Source organism: Chlorocebus sabaeus, chromosome 15 (genome assembly GCF_047675955.1).
Source record: "Chlorocebus sabaeus isolate Y175 chromosome 15, mChlSab1.0.hap1, whole genome shotgun sequence".
In the NCBI taxonomy this organism is placed as follows: Eukaryota; Metazoa; Chordata; class Mammalia; order Primates; family Cercopithecidae; genus Chlorocebus; species Chlorocebus sabaeus.
Window position 1 is genome coordinate 20,522,097 of NC_132918.1, and position 23,204 is coordinate 20,545,300.

The window sequence follows — 23,204 nt, forward strand, 5'->3', positions numbered from 1 at the left end:
GAAAGCTTGGAGGTTGGCAATATAGTCCCAAGGAAATAATGTGCAAAACAACAACAACAAAACCCAGGTGACTAAAGTTTTGATATATTCTCTGCAAATGTGTTCCTTTTACCACTTCCATATTTACAGTTCAATTAAGTTTTTTTTTGTTTTTTTTTGTTTTTTTGTTTTTTGTTTTTTGAGACAAGGTCTCATTGTCACCCAGGCTGAAATGCAGTGATTCAATCTCAGCTCACTGTAGCGTCAACCTCCTGGGTTCAGGTGACATTCTAATCTCAGCCTCCCAAGTAATTGGGACTACAGGTGCATGCCACCACACCCAGCTAATTTTTGTATTTGTTTTAATAGAGATGAGGTTTTGCCATGTTGCTCAGGCTGGTTTTGAACTCTTGAACTCAAGCTATTCACCTGCCTCACCCTCCCAAAGTGCTGGGATTACAGGCATGAGCCACAATGCCCAGCCCTCAATGAAGTCTTTTACAAATAAAGCAAACATACTATTTTGATGCATGACAAGACAAGCACAATGATAAAAATGAATTTAAATATATCTGGGATCATACCTTAGAGTTCACAAAGCATTTTCACACTGTTTATCACAGTCTCACTCTTAGAGCCAATCAGTATATGTTTCCCAATTTTGTGGAGAAGAAATGAAAATTTCAATAAGTAAGTGACATAACCAGGGTCCCGCTATTTCTACACCCAGAGGTACTTCCTCTACATTAGTACTCCTCAGATGGCAATGGAATGTTATTTACCTGAGGTCCTTGATTAAACGCAGAATCCGATTCAGCATTTCTGGGGTGAGGATGGAGATTCTGCATTTCTCACAGGTTTCCAGTAGGTGATAATGCTTTTCTGCAAAGATCACACTTTGAGTGGCAACATTCTGTATCATATTTGATGAGATTAAAGACAACCTTGCGGACTAGCTTTGTGCAATGTGTTGAAGACATTTCGAGCCAAAGACTTTGAAATTGGTTATGACTGGTTCCTGCAGGAGGAGAGCAATCATAATACCTTGAAGAGTTAATCAGTCATTCTCCTTTCTAAACTTCTCTCAAATATGTTCTCTTCTCGATTTCACTTCTGCTACTTCCATTCGAGTCACCAGTGTCTCTCTGCTGGGCCATCACAACAGCCCCAGATTGTTGGCATCTCTTATTTGCCATCAGCCTCTCCCACTGGCATCAGTTCTTTCTGTCTAAAATACAATGTCATTACGCTGTTCCCACCTTTAAAGGCCCACAATGGTGTTCAGTTTCCAATAGGATGAAATGCAATTTTTGAGCACAGCATATTAGGGACTTCACAGTTTGACCTGTCCCCTCCATCCATACCTGCAGCTACAGCCTACACTGTGGCCACAACCCCTCCCTATTTAGCTTTAGACACTATATTTCATCTACCCCAAACATCTCACATTTTCCAAATATAGTGTGCTTGCTCTTTTGCTTCCATGGAATTTCATTTCTAAATCTGTTCTATTTCTTTACTAGATCCAGTGACAAAAGTTTTTACAATCTAGTGAGATACCTGGAAATGTTCCTTACATAAGTATTTGTTGAATGAATATACTAGATGCTTGATATAACTACAATAACTGTTGGATTAGTATGTGAGGTTGGTAAATAGTTACAATACTTGAAAATAAAATAATTAGGCTTGGATATTTGCCTGGATTTCACAAAAAGATTGCGAAAGGTAATCATATTATGGTTAAAGAATGCGGCCGGGCGCGGTGGCTCAAGCCTGTAATCCCAGCACTTTGGGAGGCCGAGACGGGTGGATCACGAGGTCAGGAGATCGAGACCATCCTGGCTAACACGGTGAAACCCCGTCTCTACTAAAAAATACAAAAACTAGCCGGGTGAGTTGGCGGGCGCCTGTAATCCCAGCTACTCGGGAGGCTGAGGCAGGAGAATGGTGTAAACCCAGGAGGCGGAGCTTGCAGTGAGCTGAGATCCGGCCACCGCACTCCAGCCCGGGCGACAGAGCGAGACTCCGTCTCAAAAAAAATAAAATAAAATAAAATAAAAAAGAATGCATGGAAATTGCAGAAATTTTATTTAGTTGATCTTGACCAATGACATGCTTAGAGTAAAAGCAAAGGGAGGTCCTAACTCTAGGTTGTGCCTCATCCTGTGGCATGTTCCACAGATGTTTCTTTCCCTTCTTGCCAATTTATTTCATTCAGACCAGTAACAATCTGGGTGACACGACTGATAATGTTAGCTGGCCCATTTGTATTTCTCCCGTCTGCCTCTGTTCTATAATTTCTGTGGGACTGCTGTTCATTTCTGAGATCTCCATGGAAGAACTTCAAAGGGTGGTGCTTTTAAAAATCTTGACCCTTTTGTAACAACAATGAACTATCAGTCTTGCTCTTGCAAGCAAAATAGCAGAGCTGTTGCCTTTGGGGAAGCAAGAGAAATGACAATAACCAAAGGGGGCAGTAAGACTGTTCTGTTAGAACATCAGTATTGGGTTTTTGTTAAGAAAAGAAACGAAACAGCAAGTTGCCAGACAAGCTAATTGCTAAGTATAGTGTAGACTGAATATTGGGCAAGATGTTAAAAACACGTTTGAATAAGTAAATATTAACTAAACAATTAGCAATAGATTTGATTATGCTACATGAAACAAAACGGTATGTGTATAAACACAAAGTCACATACATACACAAACATGTAAAATATCTTTAATTTTCAGGAATGGAATTCTCTAGCTTTTCTAGTATCAGGAATCTAGAAGTTTCCCTTTTCTTCTTTTTCTCTATTTTCTGCTCCCCAAATTTCCCTTTCTGTTCTACTACTACCTACCTACCCGCTTTCCCTCCTCTTTTTCTCCCTTCATTTGTAAAACATGTTTCCCACTGAACAACTACGTAACAAGCTACTTACTCTGGTCTTTTTTGTGTAGTGAGGGGAAGGAGGGGAGTGTGGCGAGGAAGAAACTGGCCCAGCTAATTCCAATGTTTCAGCCAGTGAACAAGACATTGGATTCTAAATATAATACAAAGGCATGATTCAAACCTCAAGAAAGATTGAGATTTGTGGTCAGGAGCCCTAAACCAGTTCTAAGTTGTGAAGATCCTGGTTTATTATGGTGGTGGTTGATGTAAGGAGGAGCAAAGCTCCTGCCTAATTTGGAGAGAATTCTTAGAAATTGAAAGTAGAGACCAAGCTAGAAACACATTTGAGTGAACTAAGCCAAATCTGAATGAATGACTTCTTAATCTGACCTAAAATTTTATCAAATGATAGGGGCATAGTTTTTATCCCTTTCATTCAGAAGTGACTCAGCAAGTACTCCTGAGCCTGCCTAGGCCAGAGCACAGTGCGACACAGTTCATATTTGGAATGTTGGTGCTTTCAAAGTACTGAATGTTTTTAGTGTCTCCACACCTCTGGAAAAAACTGGACAGCTCCCAATATTTGACTTGTCTCTTCAAGGTTAAATAAATGCTCAAACAGTGAATAAGGCAAGGGACCGATCAGAAGGAGCTTGAGTTCGTCATGCATCAGGAACCTTCATTGCTCCCTTTGGACTGTGCTGGCCAAGACTGCGCTAAAGCAGTTCCATTGACTATTCAGCTCCACCTTTTCCTTATGTTGTTGTCTGTCATTCTAGTACATTGGTTATCAGACAAATTATGAGAGAATTACGGTGAAGAATCTTGTAGTTATATAGATGAATCTGATAAAACTTTCCAGCTAACCTTTGGAAACCACCCTTAGCAGGTACTGTTTCTGAGATTATCTGAAAGCTTTAATTTTCTATGTTGGCTTCTATGTTACAATTCTCAAAATAAATTTGGAAGCCACTAAGTTTTTACTGCATTCATTTGTCACACTGTGGTTTAAAGTTTATATTGAAGTACTAAAAATAAAATTGATCCCAGTTAAAGGCATTTAGGACTGGATCTAAATGACTTGTAGAACTGGACTTATCCAATATGCAGACTGAATAAATCACCCGAGATTTTTGGCAAGATCAAGACCTGGTTTGGGTTGTGCATGAAATTCCAATGATAGCCCAGGAATGTCAGGAGGCTTAAGGTTAATGTGGTCCTTTTAAGAGAGAGTGAGAAATAAGAGAGCATTTGTGTGTATATTGGTACAGAGTCTGATGAAAAACATTAAGAAAATGAACAAATGATATCCCTATGCGTTGTTATTAGTTAAGGCCTACTGTCATTCATTCAGTGAATGTTTCTGGAGAGTTCACTTTGTTTCAGGAATTGTGCTTGATACTGTGTATGTAAATATAGCAACTGTTTTGTTTCTCTACTAAGTTGGTCCACTTTAGAAACTTTGAACCAGGAAAATAATTAAGATTTCTTAGGGTTAGGAAAGAAAACTCGGAGACTTCCATGATTAATGGAATGGATTTGCACTTTTCTGGAGCAGATGGTACAGGGGTATCTCTTTGGGAGAAACCCTGGTTGGAAGTCAAGAAGAATGTTTTGTGGTGTGAGTTCCCTTGTTACAGTCATATTTAATAGTTAGAGCAGAGTTCACATCTGGGACCCCTTGGAGAATTAGCCATTGTGAGAACAGTGAACCAAGAGGAAACAGAAGTAATAAATATTAGAAGGCTTAATCTGATCTCTTGCCTGTCTTCAAAGGAAGCTTCATTTGTAAAGGACATGCATGATCGTGAAGAAAGGACCCCCATTAGGCAATGCAGAAATAATAAAAGACTGTGTCCAAAGTCCCTGGTATAGGGAGGTTAGAGGACGGGCTCTGTGCTCAACTGGGAGAGTGATGGAGCTGGACTAAAATTCATCTTTGGTTCCCTTTTCAGGGTCCTCTGCTTCATAGGGCACAATTATTTCCTTTTACACTTCATTAAGATTTATCTGACAAAAAACTTCTGCATGGAAACAGAAGAATTAGAACTTGGCGAGGCAGTTTATGTTCGTTCAAGTTTGTTTTTTCTCTCTTAAGTTTTTCTTTCTTGAGTAAGAAAGTGTCTTATCTCTTTTTTTGTTTTCAGGGAAGGAGTATGTTTTAGCTCCTCCTTACTTATGGAATCAAGAAGAAAATGAACTATTCTTGAATATCCTTCACCCTTAATTCTGAGGGTGAAGACCAGAGAAACACCACTGAGGCAGATATAATATACTTACCCATTCTCTCTCTTAACTCTGTAATGCTGCCTGATGTAGTTTGAAAGTATCCTCATAATCTAAAAGAGGGAAAGTAGCTTCATGGAGTGAAATCCTGGTACTCCTAGAAAATTATGACACGACTCTTGTGTGTGTGTGTGTGTGTAACATAAATTAGCTCATGTTGTATGTCTTTTTGCAGTTTGTGTTTTTCATTAAATATATTGGTCCTTCTAATAATAGTAAATAGTTTATATAGTGCTCACTCTGTGCCATGCACTTTCTATGCACTTTGGAGACTTCAAATTATTTAATATAGACTTACTCCATTGTTTTAAATTACATTTAGTTTGGTTAGTCTCTAATTTTTTGATATCTAAGGTGATTACTTTTTTTGTTTCTATAAACAGTGTTGCACCAGATCTTCTTATGCATACCTTCTTTCTTGTATAAGGGTGAATGGTTGCAAAGGCATAAAAAAATCTAGTACACATCACCTGATAACAGTGGTTGCCTTTGAGGAGAGGGAGTGGACATAGATTGAGTTGTGGTTCTAGGGGCTTTAGCCTCATATGTCATGTTGTATAACTTTTTTTTTTTTTTGAGACAGAGTCTGGTCTGTTGCCCAGGTTGGAGTGCAGTGGCACGATCTCAGCTTATTGCAACCTCCGCCTCCCGGGTTCAAGCAATTATCCTGCCTCAGCCTCCCGAGTAGCTGGGATTACAGGCACGTGCCACCATGCCTGGCTAATTTTTTGTATTTTTAATAGAGATGGGGTTTCACCATTCTGGCCAGGCTGATCTCAAATTCCTGACCTCAGGTGATCCTTCTGTCTTGGCCTCCCAAAGTGCTGGGATTATGGGAGTGAGCCACCGCGCCCGGCCATGGGACGTTTTTTTAACAAAAACATAGTCTCATATTACTTGTGTGTTAAGATTATTTTTAAAAAATAAATATAAGGCTTGAAGTCCTTAGGCACATAACTTAACCAACCTGATCTTTTTATCCCCCACTTTTAAAGTACCACCTACCATAAATACTTGATATGTGGCTATGGCAGACAAATGCAAATGTTATATGTTACCATGCTTTATAAGGTGCTAAATATATTCAAGTGACTTTTATTCTAACATACCTGGATTTCAGTCATCAGTAAAGGTACCTTAGAATCCACAAGAGGCCGGGCGCGGTGGCTCAAGCCTGTAATCCCAGCACTTTGGGAGGCCGAGACGGGCGGATCACGAGGTCAGGAGATCGAGACCATCCTGGCTAACACGGTGAAACCCCGTCTCTACTAAAAAATACAAAAAACTAGCCGGGCGTGGTGGCGGCGCCTGTAGTCCCAGCTACTCGGGAGGCTGAGGCAGGAGAATGGCGTAAACCCGGGAGGCGGAGCTTGCAGTGAGCTGAGATCCGGCCACTGCACTCCAGCCTGGGCGACAGAGCTAGACTCCGTCTCAAAAAAAAAAAAAAAAAGAATCCACAAGAAGTAAATATGCCAGTGAGTGTTCCCTAGTTTTAACAAGGCTATCATCTGCGTCTAAAAAAAAGAATGTATGTTGTATTAGTGAGAATTCAATTCAGCATGAGAATTCACATATAGCTTTGAAATTTCATATTTACTTATGTAAATACCAGCCCTCTTAATTTATTACCACTTTACTTGTTAGAATCAGGAGTACTTTTGAGTATTGGTATTGTGACCAGCATTGCCAACCCTTTTAATCTGTAACTCACATGGTATAGTTTCTGGAGCTTTGTTTCATACAGCTGTTACAATTATACCACGTGACCACCCTGAACCGGTGAGCATAGAGGCACATACATGATCAAATTGTAGCAGTAAAAAAGAGAAAAGAAGAGAGTAAATTCAATAGTGTATTTTCAATTGCCATTTGCGTATCATTAGAAAACTAAGATATTTATCAGGGTAACAATGTTCCAGCACAGATGACCTTGGAACATTATCAAGCCTTCTTGCTCACAAGATATAGCATACTTTAAACACCCTAGGCAGGAGACTTTCCAAAACCAGACCCAATGACAACACCTAGATAACCATTTCAATCCTAAATGAATTTCAGTGATAAAAATGTGTATAAATGTCTAACCCTATGAGGATAGAAAATGTATAGTTTGCTCCATTCTGTGTAAGAATGTTCCTTTCTGCAGCAATCTGTTTTGAGGTCAGATCAAATGTTGCTAGTTAGTTTTGATTTCCTGGCTTTTTAAAAGTCCTTGCCTTAATGTCACTACTCTGGGCCATCCATACTATTTTAGCAGGTCCTAGAATAAGCATTTCTCCATATAAGTACATGCTTTGAATAACTTAGAGGGGACACACACACACACACACACACACACACACCTGTACCTTTTCAGGTAAAAGGACTTCAATGAAAACTCTCCCAGAAACTTTGCTACTTAGCCTAGTTATTGCCCTGTCTGTTTTCCTAAAGAGTTTTTTCCCTTCTAAACAAGGATTGAGCCAAAGAAAGAATAAAGGTTCTTTATGGTTTAAATATGCCACTCCCTATTGTGCACTTTTATGGAGCGATGACTTTTATTTTAGTTTATATTTTATATCTATGATCACTTCAAAGTCTATTAAACTCTGGAATAAGAGATGCTCAATAGAACTTTCAGCAGTGCTGAAAATGTTCTGTAATCTGCACTGTCCAATGTGGTAGCCGCTAGTCCTACGTAGCTATTGAGTACTAGCATGAATGAGGAACTTAATTTTTAACTGTATTTTAAAAAGTCATTTCACTTTAAATTGTCATATGTGACTAGTCGCTACCATATTTGACAGTGCAGTTATAGATCATTTTGTCACATTCATATAGAACTAGAGAAACTTCAACATTTATATTGTAGACTTTTCATAAGAAAAACTACCCCCTTTAGTTCTATTTAGCATTATTTAATTTGCCTCCAAAATTTGAATTCAAACCCCGTTCTCTAGGGTTTGTTTTGCGTCGGCCTTTGATTTCTTCCTGCTCAACCGCTGTGCTACATTCAGCTACTAGGTGTTTTTGGTAACTGACATCCAGAAAACAGTGTAGTGCTAGGAAATAGGAAAATATGCTTAGTTCATAATATACATTACAGGATGGACTTATTAGATTTCTTATTCTCATGATCAAGTTTACATTATCACTTAAAACAAGTGAATGTTTATTGAAAATGTATCTTTCCTCTATTGAAAATCAGGCAGATTTTTAAATTGGCAGTACTCCTCACTCATTTTTAAGAAGCTTTGGAGGCTGGGCACAGTGACTCATGCCTGTAATCCCAGCACTTTGTGAGGTCGAGGCGGGTGGATCACGTGAGGTCAGGAGTTTCAGACCAGCCCGGCCAACATGATGATACCTTGTCTCTACTAAAAATGCAAAAATTAGGCTTGGTGGCACGTGCCTATAATCCCAGCTACTTGGGAGGCTGAGGCAGGAGAATCACTTGAACCCGGGAGGTGGAGGTTGTGGTGAGCTGAGATCACACCACTGCACTCCAGCCTGGGCAACAGAGTGAGACTCCATCTCAAAAAAAAAAAAAAAAAAAAAAAAAAAAAGAAGCTTTGGAGAGGTGTGACAGTTATTCCTGCCTGTTGAGTTTTAGCTATGAGCTGGTTTAGTGACCTCCACACAGCCATGATGGCACACAGGGACAAAGCCATCCTCTTCAAGGGTTTCCAAGAGCTAAATTGCCAGTAAGTAGGAACTTCCTGCTGCCCTGTGGGGCCTTTGAATGTGATTAGGATGAGCAATGATTCTACCCAGAAATGGGTAGAATGTTGACGCAGTAAACATGCAGATTACTCACTGCATACACCCCAGTCTTCACACACGCCGCCTAAGATAAAACTGCTGTAGAGAAACCGTAGCGTTCCCAAGCCCTTCTCTCCGGTTCCTTCTCTTTACTTAGAGGCCAACCAGGATGCGCAGAAAACATAACTGATACCACTTAGATAATTATTGACTAGTTTTACTGTTGATGGGGGAGGTTGAATTCCTTTTCTCTTCCTGGTTATGTTTCACTGATGCAATTTGCTTATTTCTATGTGGAAGCATGATGGTTTTTACTCTTTGTGATGAGGACTTCAGCGACTGCAACAAAGGTAATTTGGTAAAGTGCTCCTACACAACGTATATGGCTTTAACATTTTGAAATATACCCTTTTTAATCTATCTCTGTGATTTTGAGTATGCAGGTGGTGGCGGATATACAAAATCATGTAGTATATTTTGTATACCCTTGCTTCTTAACAAATGTTCTGATGCCTTATTTGTGGCAAAGGGATGCTATAGAAAATGTGTTCTTGTGAATTTCTAAGTGCTCACATAAAACAGCATGTGGGCAGCTGAAATACAACCAACTCATGCATGCATTCCTCTTCCTCTTGAATCATTGGAAAGTACCTCAATTTTCCTATTCTGTAGCTGACTACCTCTTTTTCATGTTTCTGTGTTTGGGGGAGGTAGTTGCTTCAAGCAAGAGTTAAGGGGATGGGGTGTTTCTCCTTGGCCAGCTTGCTGTCCTCTCACCCTTGCTCCAGCTCTTTCCCCCAGTCCTCTCTGCCTCCCCTCCTCTGCCCTCACCAGATGTGGTGAGGTCGAGACCTCCTGCACCCAGCCAATGCCCACCCTATGACCCTTTTCTTTCTATTTGAAAAGTGTGAGGGATGGGGTGAGGGGAATGACATTGCCAGACAAAGAGAAGTTTTTCAAAAGTGTATGTGCAACTGAATGTGCAGCCACTGGCTTTGGAAGGTCACAGGGGCCGGCCAGGTGTGTAAATGATTTGCTTTCTCCCTTTCTTAATATTCTTATTGGGAAGTCGTCATCCACCCCAGCTTCCAAGATGGTCTCATCAGTATTCAGATTTAATTTAAAATGTATACCAGGACCTTGTCAGAAAATATTTTGAGGATTATCTTTATATACAATATTTTGTCCTCATTTGCTATTATGTCTCTTTAATAATATATAATTTTTTTTGTATGACCGGGTTCCTTCTGTCCCTATTTCTTTTACCTCAAAATATTCTGGGGACAACGTAAAGAAAGCTACTTTGAGTTTGTCTCTCTAACTGGTTGTGTGGTGCATTGAGAGGGCTAAGGCAACTGCTAAGTTTTCTGTAGCTCCAGGAATCTGTGATTCAATTCCTTCCAGAGCCTATGTATGTCTCTCCCCAACTCCCATGTTAGCCACTTCTTCTCTTTGACTCCCATGAATCATGTTAGATCTCCAGTAGTCCCTGGGTCCTACTCTGGGAACTAACGCACTTTCATGAGTCTCAGGAGGGACTCCTTTGCGTTTAACAATGTGAATTCACCCTGCCAAAGGGTTAATCTTCCAAGACTAAGTGCAAGCTGGGTAAAATAAGCGAAGATCAATGGTTGAACCCTGCCATGAGTAGGGTATTCAATCATGCAGGTTTCCAGCCAGATTTTTAGAAATTTGCATCACAGAAGTCACCTGGGTGTCACACTCTGAGGAATGCTGGGTTAATGTGTGGTGAACAGAAATATCAAGTTTATGCCTATAGGGTAGTTTTCATTGGTATGAGCTTAAGCACAGAAAAATGGCCTTGATGGTGTTAATTTTTTTATGGGCAGTTGCAGTTGCACGATGGCTGGTCTCAGAATGTTAGTTGCATTGTTGCAGAACTAAAAATGTTACCCTGAGACATTTTAAGAGAATAATAAATATCCTGTTTTAAAACATAGACTTTTGTTTTTGAAAATTCTTTTTTAAAATAATTTTTAAGTTCTAGAGTTCATGTACACAACATGCAGGTTCGTTACATAGGTATACATATGCCATGTTGGTGTGCTGCACCCACCAACTCGTCATTTACATTAGGTATTTCTCCTACTGCTATCCCTCCCCCAGCCCCCGACCCTACCACAGGCCCCGGTGTGTGATGTTACCCACCCTGTGTCTATGCGTTCTTGAGTTCAACTCCCACCTATGAGTGAGAACATGCAGAAAACACAGACTTTAACACATTATAAACTTGGAAAGTCTTTTTTGGTTATTGTTGTTGTTTTAATATCAGAGTGTTAAGGATGCCTTTTCCTTTCCTGGCTTTCTCCATAAGCAATTGCTTGGCTTGGTAATTTAGCAATTATTTGATTATTGAAACATTGGGTATTTGTGCTTTAACAAAAATATGCCTGGTGGTGAGACTGTGTCCTTTTATCAGGACAATCTGGCTTCATGATGTGAAGACGTGGCTGTGCTCAGGGCTGGGGGCTGCAACCCCTGCTGTACTGTGCCAAAGATAGTCCTTTGATGTAGAGGGAGTGGCTCCCAAGAAGGGCAGGTGTAATTTCCAGACCTGGATTGCATGAGTTTGATGCATACTCAGGAAACTACCTGTAACCTTAGTGGTTCTTTGGAAGATAGCTATACTATGGGGTTGACTCTTTTGGAGAAATTGGACTTGTCTTTGTTACTGTCTACATGGAGTGAAGTGGTTAGGCCAGGGAAAACTGTATCTCACACTTAAATGTGGACAAGAAGGACTCAAACTCTTGTCAACATTTTCAAAACATAAAAGCAGTATTACAAAAAATTTAAAAACTAAAAATAATTTTTACTAAAGTTTTGTTTGGCTCTACCTAATCAATTTTTTATAGCTTCAACTTTTTCTTGATTAATATTTTACCATGAATTTGGGCCAGTTACTGCATAGTCTTTATGATTGTTGTTGTAATTAAGTATTAGTCCATCCAGGTGCAATAATTTACTTATTTTTTCCTCTAGTGTTAGTTACTTGCATGGTTTAAATTTATACTATTAAATGTAACACCACCATGACAACAACAAAAACCCTCCTGAATGTAGCTTTTACCTATTGTCGATAGGTATTTAAAGAAAATGTCTAGCAGTAGAATTATCAAGATTGTAAACACTTTAATATTTGTATACATATTATAAAATTTCTGTTCTTACTTTCTGAAAGGGTTATAACAGTTTTCAAAGCTTTAGGATATAAGTGTACTTCACCTGCACTGAGTTTAATATTTAACATAAATGTGTTTAATATATAAGTTGTGGAATTATAATTAGATATACAAACATTATAAATTGCATGTAAGTATATACACAAATAGATAGATACCGATATAGGTATAATCTGGAAGCTTAAATTCCTACTTCAATAATCCGTGAAAGTGAGCAATTTTTTCACGTATTTAGGATTTATTTTTCACTTTTTTGAATGTCTATTCATGCCCTCTATTGCAGTTTTTGTAAATTTAACTTAGCCACTTAGCTAGATGCCAACCCATCATTAAAAAATGTATCACTTATTAACCAGATTCTGATACCAGGCATATACGCCAGAACACTGTCCCTTTCTTACCGGGATCAGTGAGTTTATAACTACTATACATAGTACTTTTTTGTCGAGTGAGTTTGAATATGCACAGTGAAATGATTCTTTTTTAATGACTCTGTAAGGTAAATGCACAAAACATCTATGCTTTGGGCCAAGTGAGTGTGAAATACACACACACACACACCTCTATATACGTATGCAGCTGTTAGAAAGGTAAAATTTAAACAAAAATATTTCTATTTTCCGCTTAATGGATAATTATTGCCATAACACAAACCTACTCTCTTTTAAAGTTTGAATAAAATTGAGGAAACCAAAGGTGTTTACGTAATTAAAAATAGCACCAAAGAACTAAAATAATTAGCTTTAGGTGTCAGAGAAATCTTAAATGATTCAAGCACCTGTTCAAGACATACTTGGGTGCCAGAGATAAATGATACTCTCATTTTTCTAGCATTAAGTGAGGTTTAGTGAGGAATTCCTATTACAGAGAGTACGACCAGTATTTTTATTGAGCAGAAGGCCAATAAATTAAGAAGCATGTTTTAATTTGGCAAGAGATTAACTGGAATCCAGTTGCATGTTCTGCCATGGCAAACCTACAAAATAAAGTGATCTTTTTCATTCTCGAGTCATACTCTGAGTGTGTTTTGAGTTCACTGCAACTAAACTCAGTGCCTTCTAATTAAAGCATTTTGTCCACATGTATTCGGAAGATTTTTTTAATAGGTGATTTCTATTACAAGGAATCAATCAACTGATTTTTTTTTTTCTTTTTAAAGCTGTATACAGATATAGGATGGAGAAATAAGCAATCCTTTTCAAAGAGTTAAAAACTTAGCAGGCTGACTTCAGCCTTCACTTAATCATTAACTTGATATGCTCCTTTGGATAGACAGAGCATTCAAAAAAGTCTCCATGCCTCAGTGTATCAATCTAGAAAAAGACAGCAGCAACATAATGGCAGGCTGACCACCTAGGAATAGCATGAGAACACGAAAGTAAACACATGGAAATGGGCTTTGTGTGCACCGAGAGGAATGCCATTCACAGATGCAAAGTGGTGTTCAAAAACTAGTTCTCGTAAGGCGCTTATTCTCTTTATTTCTCAAAGAACTCCTTGCTCCTTGAAAATTCAGACCCTTCATCTTACCAGGATAGGCCGGACTTGCTGCTGTTTACCAATTAAATCCACTTAGTAATTAGAAACTGTGTGTCTTCTGCCCACTCCTCAATTTCCCTCTCCCCACCTGAAACTCTTAAACAAACACTGGGTCTGTGATAAATGGTGCATTTTAATAAATGTTCTGTAAAGGCCAATTATGCAGTCAATATTGAAGTGTGCAATAAGAAATACAGTTGCTTAACTATAGGGAAGATGTCTACATACTACTGGCATCTGTTTGGTAGGTAATGTTCTTAAATGGCCTGGCCTTTCTCCAGACTTTGATTATTCATAAATCTGTTGAGTGCGGTAAGTTGCACTATTAGCGTTTAATCTTTTATTGAAGCAAACTCAGGAGACTGAAATCTATTTGCTTTAGCAAGCTTGTTCACTGATAAAAGTATGATGTAAAATTTTCCTTTTGTGAATTCCTCAGTACAAGAACAACACAGCTGGGCACAGCACAGATCATATTTATCTTTTCATTAACTAAAGTACAAGAAGATAGCATCATTGGAGTCTTATGAGAAGGGACTGCTAAAGAACAGTTCTCCTCCTGTTTGCATACCCACTTGAGAAAAGCTTTCCAAACAAGTATTTGAGATAGTTATGAGAAAAAGCTGGTTGACTTGTCCAAAGAAGACCAAGTGAATGTATATAAAGTGGTTGGATTTCAGATAACATTTTTCCCCTGAGTGTTTAGGTTGGTTAAATATTAGAGGAAGAGAGATAATAACACTGTTTGTCGCCATAAACTTAGACATACATCTTTTTTCACAAGATTGGTATGAAAAGCCTATCAAAGATTTTCCATCCCAGATGATTTAGTTTCAACTTGGTAAAGGACATTGTAGATGGAGTAGCATTGTTTGGATTATTTCCAGGAACCTGGAAAATTTGTATAGAGTTTATCATAGATACACTTTTTTGCTTCTTGTGAATAACAGAATAACTAATTGGTTGTGTGGTGCTTATTTGCAATGTGCACTATACTTGACAATTAGGCGACATCTTTCAGAATGAAATAAGTGACTTATGGCTTATATGTATTAATGTAAATTCTTTAAGTGGGTGAGTAAGACAAAATTATGGGAGTCTTCTCTTCCTTTTCCTGCATCTCTGGATCATGAGGATTGTGATTATTCGTGTTTCTATAGTTCCTCCAACCCCTGGTAAATGGCAAGCAACTATTGGACTCTGAAAAAAAAAAAATGGACTATGCTAAAGATATATTCTCCCTTTGTCTTTTCTAGTACATTCTAGTAGTATTCAGGAAGGACTAGGGAGTATGGAGAATACAGAAGGGAGGCCCTTTTCCAGTCAAATACAGTATTACTTCAATCGCCTTGAGCTCAACTCTTGCCCAGAGCTGTCAAACATAGGCTAATGTTCCATCCCAGGGGTGAGGTTAATGTATTACCTACTGCCCACCCCCTCAGCCCCACAGGTCCCTTTCTTACATAGAGCTAGAAGCAGGTAAGGGCAGCTCTTTCCTGCCTCCATTTACCTATCCTGGTCTCATTCCTGTTTCCTTAGGATCATCCAGTCCAACTCACTTATTTTATAGAGAAGAGACCTGAGGTCATGAGATGTAAAGAGAGGTTTTAAAGGCCATACGGTTTATGGAAAGGCAAGGATAGACACCAGGCCTCAATCAACACTTTTTCAACTTCCCTATTATGTCTGTGTGAGTAGCAGAGACCCCAAAAACAGTGGCTTAAAATTTAAAAGAAATCTGAAGACTGGCAGGCAACTGCTGGTATGGCAGCTCCATGATGTTCTCAGGAACCCCGGGTCCTCCTAGCTTCCTGCCGTAGTTTCATAAGATGTGACCTTCAATCTCATGTTCTCAAGATGGTTGCAAATCGTCAGCCATGCTGTGCATGTTCTAAGCAAGAGAAAGCTAAAGAACAATGAAAGTAGTACATGTCCATAAGTCAGTCCCCTTTGAAGGGCTTTTCTGGAAGTCTCCACCCAATGATAACTACTCTTTCTTAATTGAACCTAGTTGCAAGGCAATCTGGGAAATGTAGTCCATTCTCTCTCTTTTTTTCTTTCCTTCCTTCATTTTTTTCCTTCTGCCTCTCTCTTTCCCTATAATGACCTGAATAAAATTGGATCTATTAGTAAGGTAAAAATAAATAAATAAATAAATAAATAAATAAATAAATAAAAATCAATTGATATTGAATAGGCAACTTCTTGTCTCTGTGCCCTTATATTTAACATTAAGTAATTACTTTAGGATTTGGAAGCCTAATAATGTTTTACAGCAGATTTTCCTTTAGCAGTATGTCCTCAAATTGCCAATATTAAAGACCAAATGTAATATGGGACAAGAAGTACAGATTGCTTTATGTGAGTGAAACAATGGGAGGAAAGCTTAGAAACTATTGTCTCTGAACTGTGTTGGCTCTCCAGGGTCAGTGAGACACTGTTTCTATTGTTTCCATTGGCTTGGAAGTGAGCCTGGAGACAAATACTGATGCTGACTTCACCTAGGTATGCTTCACAGATAACAACAAAAATCATTTAACTATTTAGAAGTAAATAGTATGCTTATTTTGCCCTGCACGTTTAATGGTTATACCATTTTCAAACGCTTGAAATTGCAACCCATGTTAAGTAACTTAGAACTTTGACTAACAATGACATAATTACCCAGGTCTTAATGTGGGCAAATAACTACTCATACATAACTTTACTAACAGATGCGTTTATGGGCAACACTGAGGAGGAGTTACCTGCCAATTTCTCATTGGTCATGAGATTTATGGTGCTGCCTGGCTATGAATTTGTTTCCTACTAAGGTTAGTTTCCTTTTTTGAGTTAATTCCATTTATTTATGGTGATCTAAATATAAGATAATTATTTAGAGTAGGGAATTACCAAAGTAAAATTCCTCCTTGATGTCTGACTGGCAGCCATGTTACCTCGTAAATAACATCCTGTATGTATAGATTTTGTTCTTGACAGGATACAGAGTAGAGAACTCTGAAGACATCAAAGAGATTTCAAGAAGCAATAATGCTAGAAGACTTCCACAGCTGGAAATCCATTAATGTTACTCTGTCCCCTGAGTAAAGAATGGCTTAATAGCACGGTACTGCTGCCTCGTACCTCCTTATCCACTGACTACCACTAGTACTGCAGAATGGACAGGAAGTCTTAGCGAAGGGAAAGGATTATAGAGAATTAGAATCTGATATGCCACCTGCATGAGAAAACATAGGAAGTACTGGGGGTAGAACATATTATCTTGCATTAGACCTCTCCCTAAGCATGTGACTTGGTATGCATTATTAACTTACTATTTTATTTTCCCACTTTTAGTATTCCATTGTGCTCAGGGCTGGCCAGTGGCCTATGGATTCCCAGCTCTCTGATGTCACACACTCCTTCATTCTAAATCTCTAGCTTGAAAAGAACCTTATGATGACACTAATCAACTTCAATCTTCCAATGATGACTTCTATGTCAAATACTAAACTCTCTCACTATTTTGAAAACTGGATATTTAGAACTACAAGTTAGAGACAATAATATCAGTACATACCTTACCAAATAATTTTTGTACTTTCTTGCTATAGAGAAGGATATTACAAATATATTGATTTTCAAGTAAGGGAGTTTCTTTGGAGCCCATCTCTGTCTGCCCGCACAGCATGGTCGGTCCTCTGTCTGCATTCCATCATGCCTGCCTGCCACGTCTTATCAGTGCAGAGCCCTATGAAGAGGGTCCTATATATTAGCCACAACATGACCTATGTGGACAGGATCATCCTTAGTAATTACTCACTGGTGGAGAAGTGATTTAGAATGAACAACTCAACGATGCCATTATTTACCATACATCATAGCCATGGATAAGTTTTAAAAAAAAAATCTTCCTTCAAATTCGGGTTGATTTATATATCAAGAATATTGGCAACTGAGCTTTATCTAACTTTTTTTTTCTGTTTTGCTGCTGCTCAAGAAGATCCTAGTTGGTAGAGATCCTGACAGTTCCAGTTCCTGACTAATGTAACTACTCAAAGCAACAGTTAGCCCTGAGCACAGTCCCCAGCCAGGATCTTGGCAAGAGTCCATGGGAATAATCTCTTTCTCTTGGCAGCTGCCTGAACAGCAGTTTGTGGAAAGGACTGCTGTCAGTTGGCAGGATGAGGGTGGGTCTCTACAGCACATTAACTGATGCTTGCTCTTTATGTAGAAAACTTCAGAAACTTGTATAAAATAAATAAATTAAGCCAGTATAGTATGTGGTAATTTGGACCTTGTATTTGAAGCAGAGATATATCTCATAGTTGGAAGGATGAGAGGATACAAGAAAAATGGCCCCTGATTATTTATTTCCTAGGTCTGTTACTCAACTTCTCTGTATCTGCTTTCTTATCTGATTAACAAGGGTGTTGGATTAGAAGAATTCTAAGGCTCCCTTCCTGCTAGCATTCTGTGGCTCCATATGGACTAGAGAATCTTAGAAATGCAATATCTGCACTTGATGCTTCACTTTTTTAAAAAATTGATATATAACACTGCTACTTCCACAAAGCACTTGAGGCAGCTTGCAACAAAAATACAGATACAATAAAAACAAAGACATGTATAATGAGATAAATACTGAGAAGTAAAAGAAAGGAGAAAACAGTATATTCCATCAATTTTGATGAATGCTAGAAGAAAGTATAGAATCTGTCTCTCAGCCTCCCATGAGCCAAGGCAAAACCAAAAACCAACAACAACATTAACAAAAAACCACCACCACCAATTTATAGAAAAGAAAGTAGCAGTAGTGTTTATATTCCCATTTTTGGTTGTTAGATTCAATTTTCCCCCAGGAATTTGGAAGTTAGGTAGGATGTCATAACATTTGGCAGAGTCCATTTAGATTTCAGGTTTTGATTCTATGGACATACATCCTGAACCTAGAATACCTGGCATCTGAATCTACTCTGTGTGGAAGTGATCATATTCCTATTCTCTCTACTAATTGACACCATCATTTTTCTTATCTCTACGTTTACTTTCACTACTGCTCTGGGCCACAGGGGATGTTTTTTTCCTTGTGGAATACAAAAATAATTTTCATTTGTTATCTTTCTACCAACATACTATATAATTTGAAATATTAAAAGGAAGCAGAAATAATTTCATTTTAAAAAGATTTCATTGACAGTTTAGGATTTGTACTCATATTTTTCCTACATCCCCAGTTCCTTCATGCTAAAACAAAAGGGAAGACATTACTATGTAAGCAAACAGGCCCTTTTTAGCTATTATAATCAATCTTTATTAACCTCTGATAGTCTAATTCCTATTTACTTTAAGACAGTGAACTTAAAATTTTATTCAATATTCACTACTGAAATTAATTGAGGTCTAGAATTACCATTTCCCCTTTCATTCAACCATCCTATCATAAGTAAAACAATATTTAAAAATGAACCGTGCTCGTGTATATATGTGTGTGTGTGTGTGTGTGTGTGTAAGTGCTCTGCGTATGATCAAAAGAGAGATTCACACCTAGGAGTTCCTGTTCTGTCAATATTTGGTGACAGGACTTAAATATCTTTCATCTTGAAAAAAAGGCAACAAATAGCTAGTTTAAGTTCAGCTCATTGTTTAAGGTAATTAATGGGTTTTCTTGTTTACGGTCAAAGACAAGACATGAGTAAGTGTTAGGGAAAGAGGCAGCTGAGCTGAGGTAGTGATTGTTTCTCAGTTCCATCCCCAGCCCTTGCAGAGGTAGCAAGCAGCCTGGGGCATCTTTAATGTAATTCCTTGCCTCCTATATAAAAGGCAAAAACAAAACAAATTCATTTTTTCCTGTTATTGTATTAATCACAGCAATTAATGCTAGCTGCCTCAACAGATAAATCTCATGGCTTCACACAACAGTTTATGTCTTAATCGATGTCTGATGCCAGTTGGTGGGGGGCTTTCTCCAGAAATGAGTTTGAGGACCCAGGTTTTCTTGTGACACTCCACTGCAATAAAAGGCTTCTAAGTTCACCCTGGGAGGAGAAGAGAATAATGGAGAAGAATCACAGACTCTAAAGAGCCCAGCCTAACGTGACCCATGGCCTTCACCTACATTTCATTGGTCAAATTAAGTCCCACGACTCTCTATCAGGGCAAGCAGAGCTGGGGAATGAGATGATTAAATGTAGGAATTGATACAGTATGGGAAAATTTGAGACAACTTTTTCTCTATATCTGAGAAGCATCTTGTGTAACATAAAACTGATTGGATGATGAATTAGGGAGGCCTTCCCAGAGGAGACATTTTAGCTGAGCTTTTACGTTTGAGTAGGAGTTTGGTCAGGAAGGGCATTTTAGGCACAAAGTCCTATTCTCCTGTTGTGAGAATCAGATACCAAAATATGTGTGCCAGTGTTCTTTGAAAGTAAGGTATATTGTTATTATTAAAATGCTATTGGTTAGTAACAGTCTTTGTCCAAAAGTGGCAAGCTTTATTTTTAAAAATCAGAATGTTACTATTAAAAGTTAGAATGTAAGCTCATTGAGAGCAGCAAATTTTTCTTGGCTCGTGTCCATTAGTTTATTCTAAGCTCCTAGATTGGGGACTGGCACAAGGTAGACATTCCATAAACATTTGATGAGCAAATTACAGAACTTGTAAAGGACTCAGTCCTACTTTCTTTTTCCTGCAAAGACTAGGGGCAATTGCTTTTATTAAAATGGTCTCTTTGTAGCTATAGATAGCATGTTGAGTCAGTATTTAGAAAAAGAATGTGCCTGTCTGTACTTCTGTATTCGTAAGCATAAAACCACACAGGTGGGCACTGCCCAGGAAGTGGTTAGGACCACGGGCACTGTAGCACTGTATCACTGACATTTTCTTCTTCTTTTGTTTCTTTCTTCTTCTTCTTTTTTTTCTTTTTCTTTTTTTTTTTTTAAATGGAGTTTCACTCTTGTTGCTCAGGCTGGAGTGCAATGGCGTGATCTCAGCTCACTGCAACCTCCATCTCCCGGGTTCAAGTGATTCTCCTGCCTCAGCCTCCCAAGTAGCTGGGATTACAGCTGCCCGCCACCATGCCCAGCTAATTTTTTGTATTTTTAGTAGAGACGGGGTTTTGCCATGTTGGCCAGGCTGGTCTTCAACTCCCGACCTCAGGTGATCTGCCCTTCTTGGCCTCCCAAAGTGCTGGGATTAAAGGCATGAGCCACTGCACCCGACCCTTCTTTTGTTTCTTAATCTGCATACACTTAAGAAAAAGATAATTGTGGCTAATTTATACAGAACTGTAAACATCTCACATGAATCATTTGGCATGAGGCACAATTAGTCAATAAATATAGTGCTCCATGTATGTAAAATCTGTTCCCAAATAAAAGCTAAAGAAAAATAATTTAGATGTATTAATAAAGAAAAAAATATGTTTGTTTTTTAGAATATCAGTTTGTCCCTTACAGTAATGTAAAATTACATTTCTTTTATCTTTAGGATATAACATTTCAAACAGAGGCTATTAATTTTTACACTATTTATAAAGAAACAACTTGAGAGGCAACTTTATTATGCAACCAAGATCATGAAGGGGATGAATAAACCAACTACTTAGAAAAAAAAAAAGTGTTCTGTCATCATGGAACGGTTTTCATTGTTCCTTTCTTACATTTTTGGAATCACTAGAACTAATCTCCAATCTATACACTGAATTCTCACACACGATAAATACCATGATTTCATGAATGATTAAATACTTGTCTGAAGTATAAGTTTTAAACATTCAGTGATGATATTCATTGACAAGTGACAACTAAATCTGTTTCTCCTGCCTGTAAGGAACTTCAGGGATAAATATTTATCCTGTCTTATTTCTCTCAGAAGCTTCTATATTGACCCCAAAATAGAAAAATCTAGATTTTATTCCAACATATATTATCATCCTCGACAAGTGCAGAAACTGAAAAGGGAGAAAAGAAAGCTCAATGTATAGCTATTTTAGCAGCCTTTGATCATGCTGGAATATGGGCAGTGAATGGAGACTGATAAACTCATGCAGTTCTTTGCCATAAAGGCTACTTTAGCGTGAAGCCAAAAATGAGAGGGGTAGGCTTACTTTTCGCAGATTTAACCAAGAACAATGACACCATTTGCAACCACAGTGCAGAGCCAAAAAAAAAAAAAAAAAATCATTGCATGCTTGCCAACATATGCTCCTTAGAGAATAACTGGAAAATGAGAAACGCCTGTCAGAGATTAAGTTCTATTTCTAATGCGAGCACAAAGCAGACTGATGTCTTTTTAATGAAAATGAACATATTACAGCAGATGAGTTTTATTTGTTAGTTTTAATGTAAGTTCTTTAGAACTCTGGTTGCTGGGTATACTTTTTTAAAAAGGCAAATTTTAGAATATGATGAGTAAGTCTAGCCAATTTTGGCACCAATATAACTAAAGCTTTTAGTGGATCAAATGTCAGGGAGTCCAATATTATCTAAAAATAAAGGGACACGAATCTATTAATACCCACTAATAAGAAATTAAAATTAGAGATTAATGAACATTTCCCCCATTTTTTACCTACTGTCATAATAGTTAACATTTAAATTGTTGCTCTGTGTCAGTCACTACTCTAAACACTTTATATGCATTAACTCATTAGTCCTTCATAAGAACCCATTTTGCAGGGGGAGGAAACTGGGTCAGAAAGAGATTAACAAATTTGACCAAGATCACACAACAAGTGATCTGTGAAGTTGGGATTCAAGCCCACACTGTCAGGCTCTGGGGGTTGTAGACTTACTCAACATCGACATATCACCCTGCTTTCAGCAAACATATTCTTCATTGAATGCTTTTAGTCAATATGCTCTGGACTCAAGCCCTCCATTGAGAAACAGGAAAATATGTTTCTTTTTGAGACAGGGTATTACTCTGTTGCCCAGGCTGGACTGTAGTGACCCAATCATGGCTCACTGCAGCTTGACCTTCTGGGGTCCGGTGATCCACCTGCCTCAGCCTCCCAAGTGGCTGGAACTACAGGTGTGTGCCACTGTGTCAGGCAAACATTTTTTAAAATTATTTTTTGTATAGATGGGGTCTTGCTATGTTGCCCAGGCTGGTCTCAAACACCTGGGCTGAAGCAAAGTGCTTGGGGTCCCAAAGTGCTGGGATTACAGGTGTGAGCCACTGTGCCCAGCCCAGAAAATATTTTGCCAGAAGAAATAAAGCATGATCATAATAGAATCCAGAAATGAAAGCATAGCACTAACTGATGCCCTTAGGCCTGATCTTCAAGCCAGTCATACTGTATAACGTAAGATTTGAGCCGGAGTCGCTATCTTCAGACATGTAGGAGGAACTGATTTAACCATGGAGGGTTGTAAAGTGGCAGTTGTTAGGACAGCCCAAATTGTTTCTCCAGTACACAAACAAACAAAAAATAGGGCCCTTTTTCTTTTTGTCCTGGCTTCTGTCTTGGCTACCTTGGCCACATAGTGTCGTCTGTTAAATATAATACAACTCATTAGCGCAGTCTTTGAAGAAGGATGGCATCAGAAACTCAGTATTTAAGCTTAAAGTGCTACATATTTACAATAGAGTA

At 38.4% G+C, this 23,204-nt stretch overlaps 1 protein-coding gene across 7 annotated transcripts in view; it reads left to right on the forward strand.

Moving 5' to 3' along the window:
- The window catches only part of MECOM (MDS1 and EVI1 complex locus), a 608,842-nt gene that overhangs the window by 410,006 nt on the left and 175,632 nt on the right, over positions 1 to 23,204 (forward strand). The window contains exon 1 of one of the 7 annotated variants that reach the window (XM_037988579.2): positions 9,162 to 9,234. The exons of the other annotated variants lie outside the window; for them this stretch is intronic. Coding sequence (XP_037844507.1) covers positions 9,208 to 9,234 — 27 coding nt within the window. The 5' untranslated portion in view covers positions 9,162 to 9,207. Of the gene's footprint in view, positions 1 to 9,161; positions 9,235 to 23,204 lie in introns of those variants that run through there. 7 annotated transcript variants of the gene reach the window in all.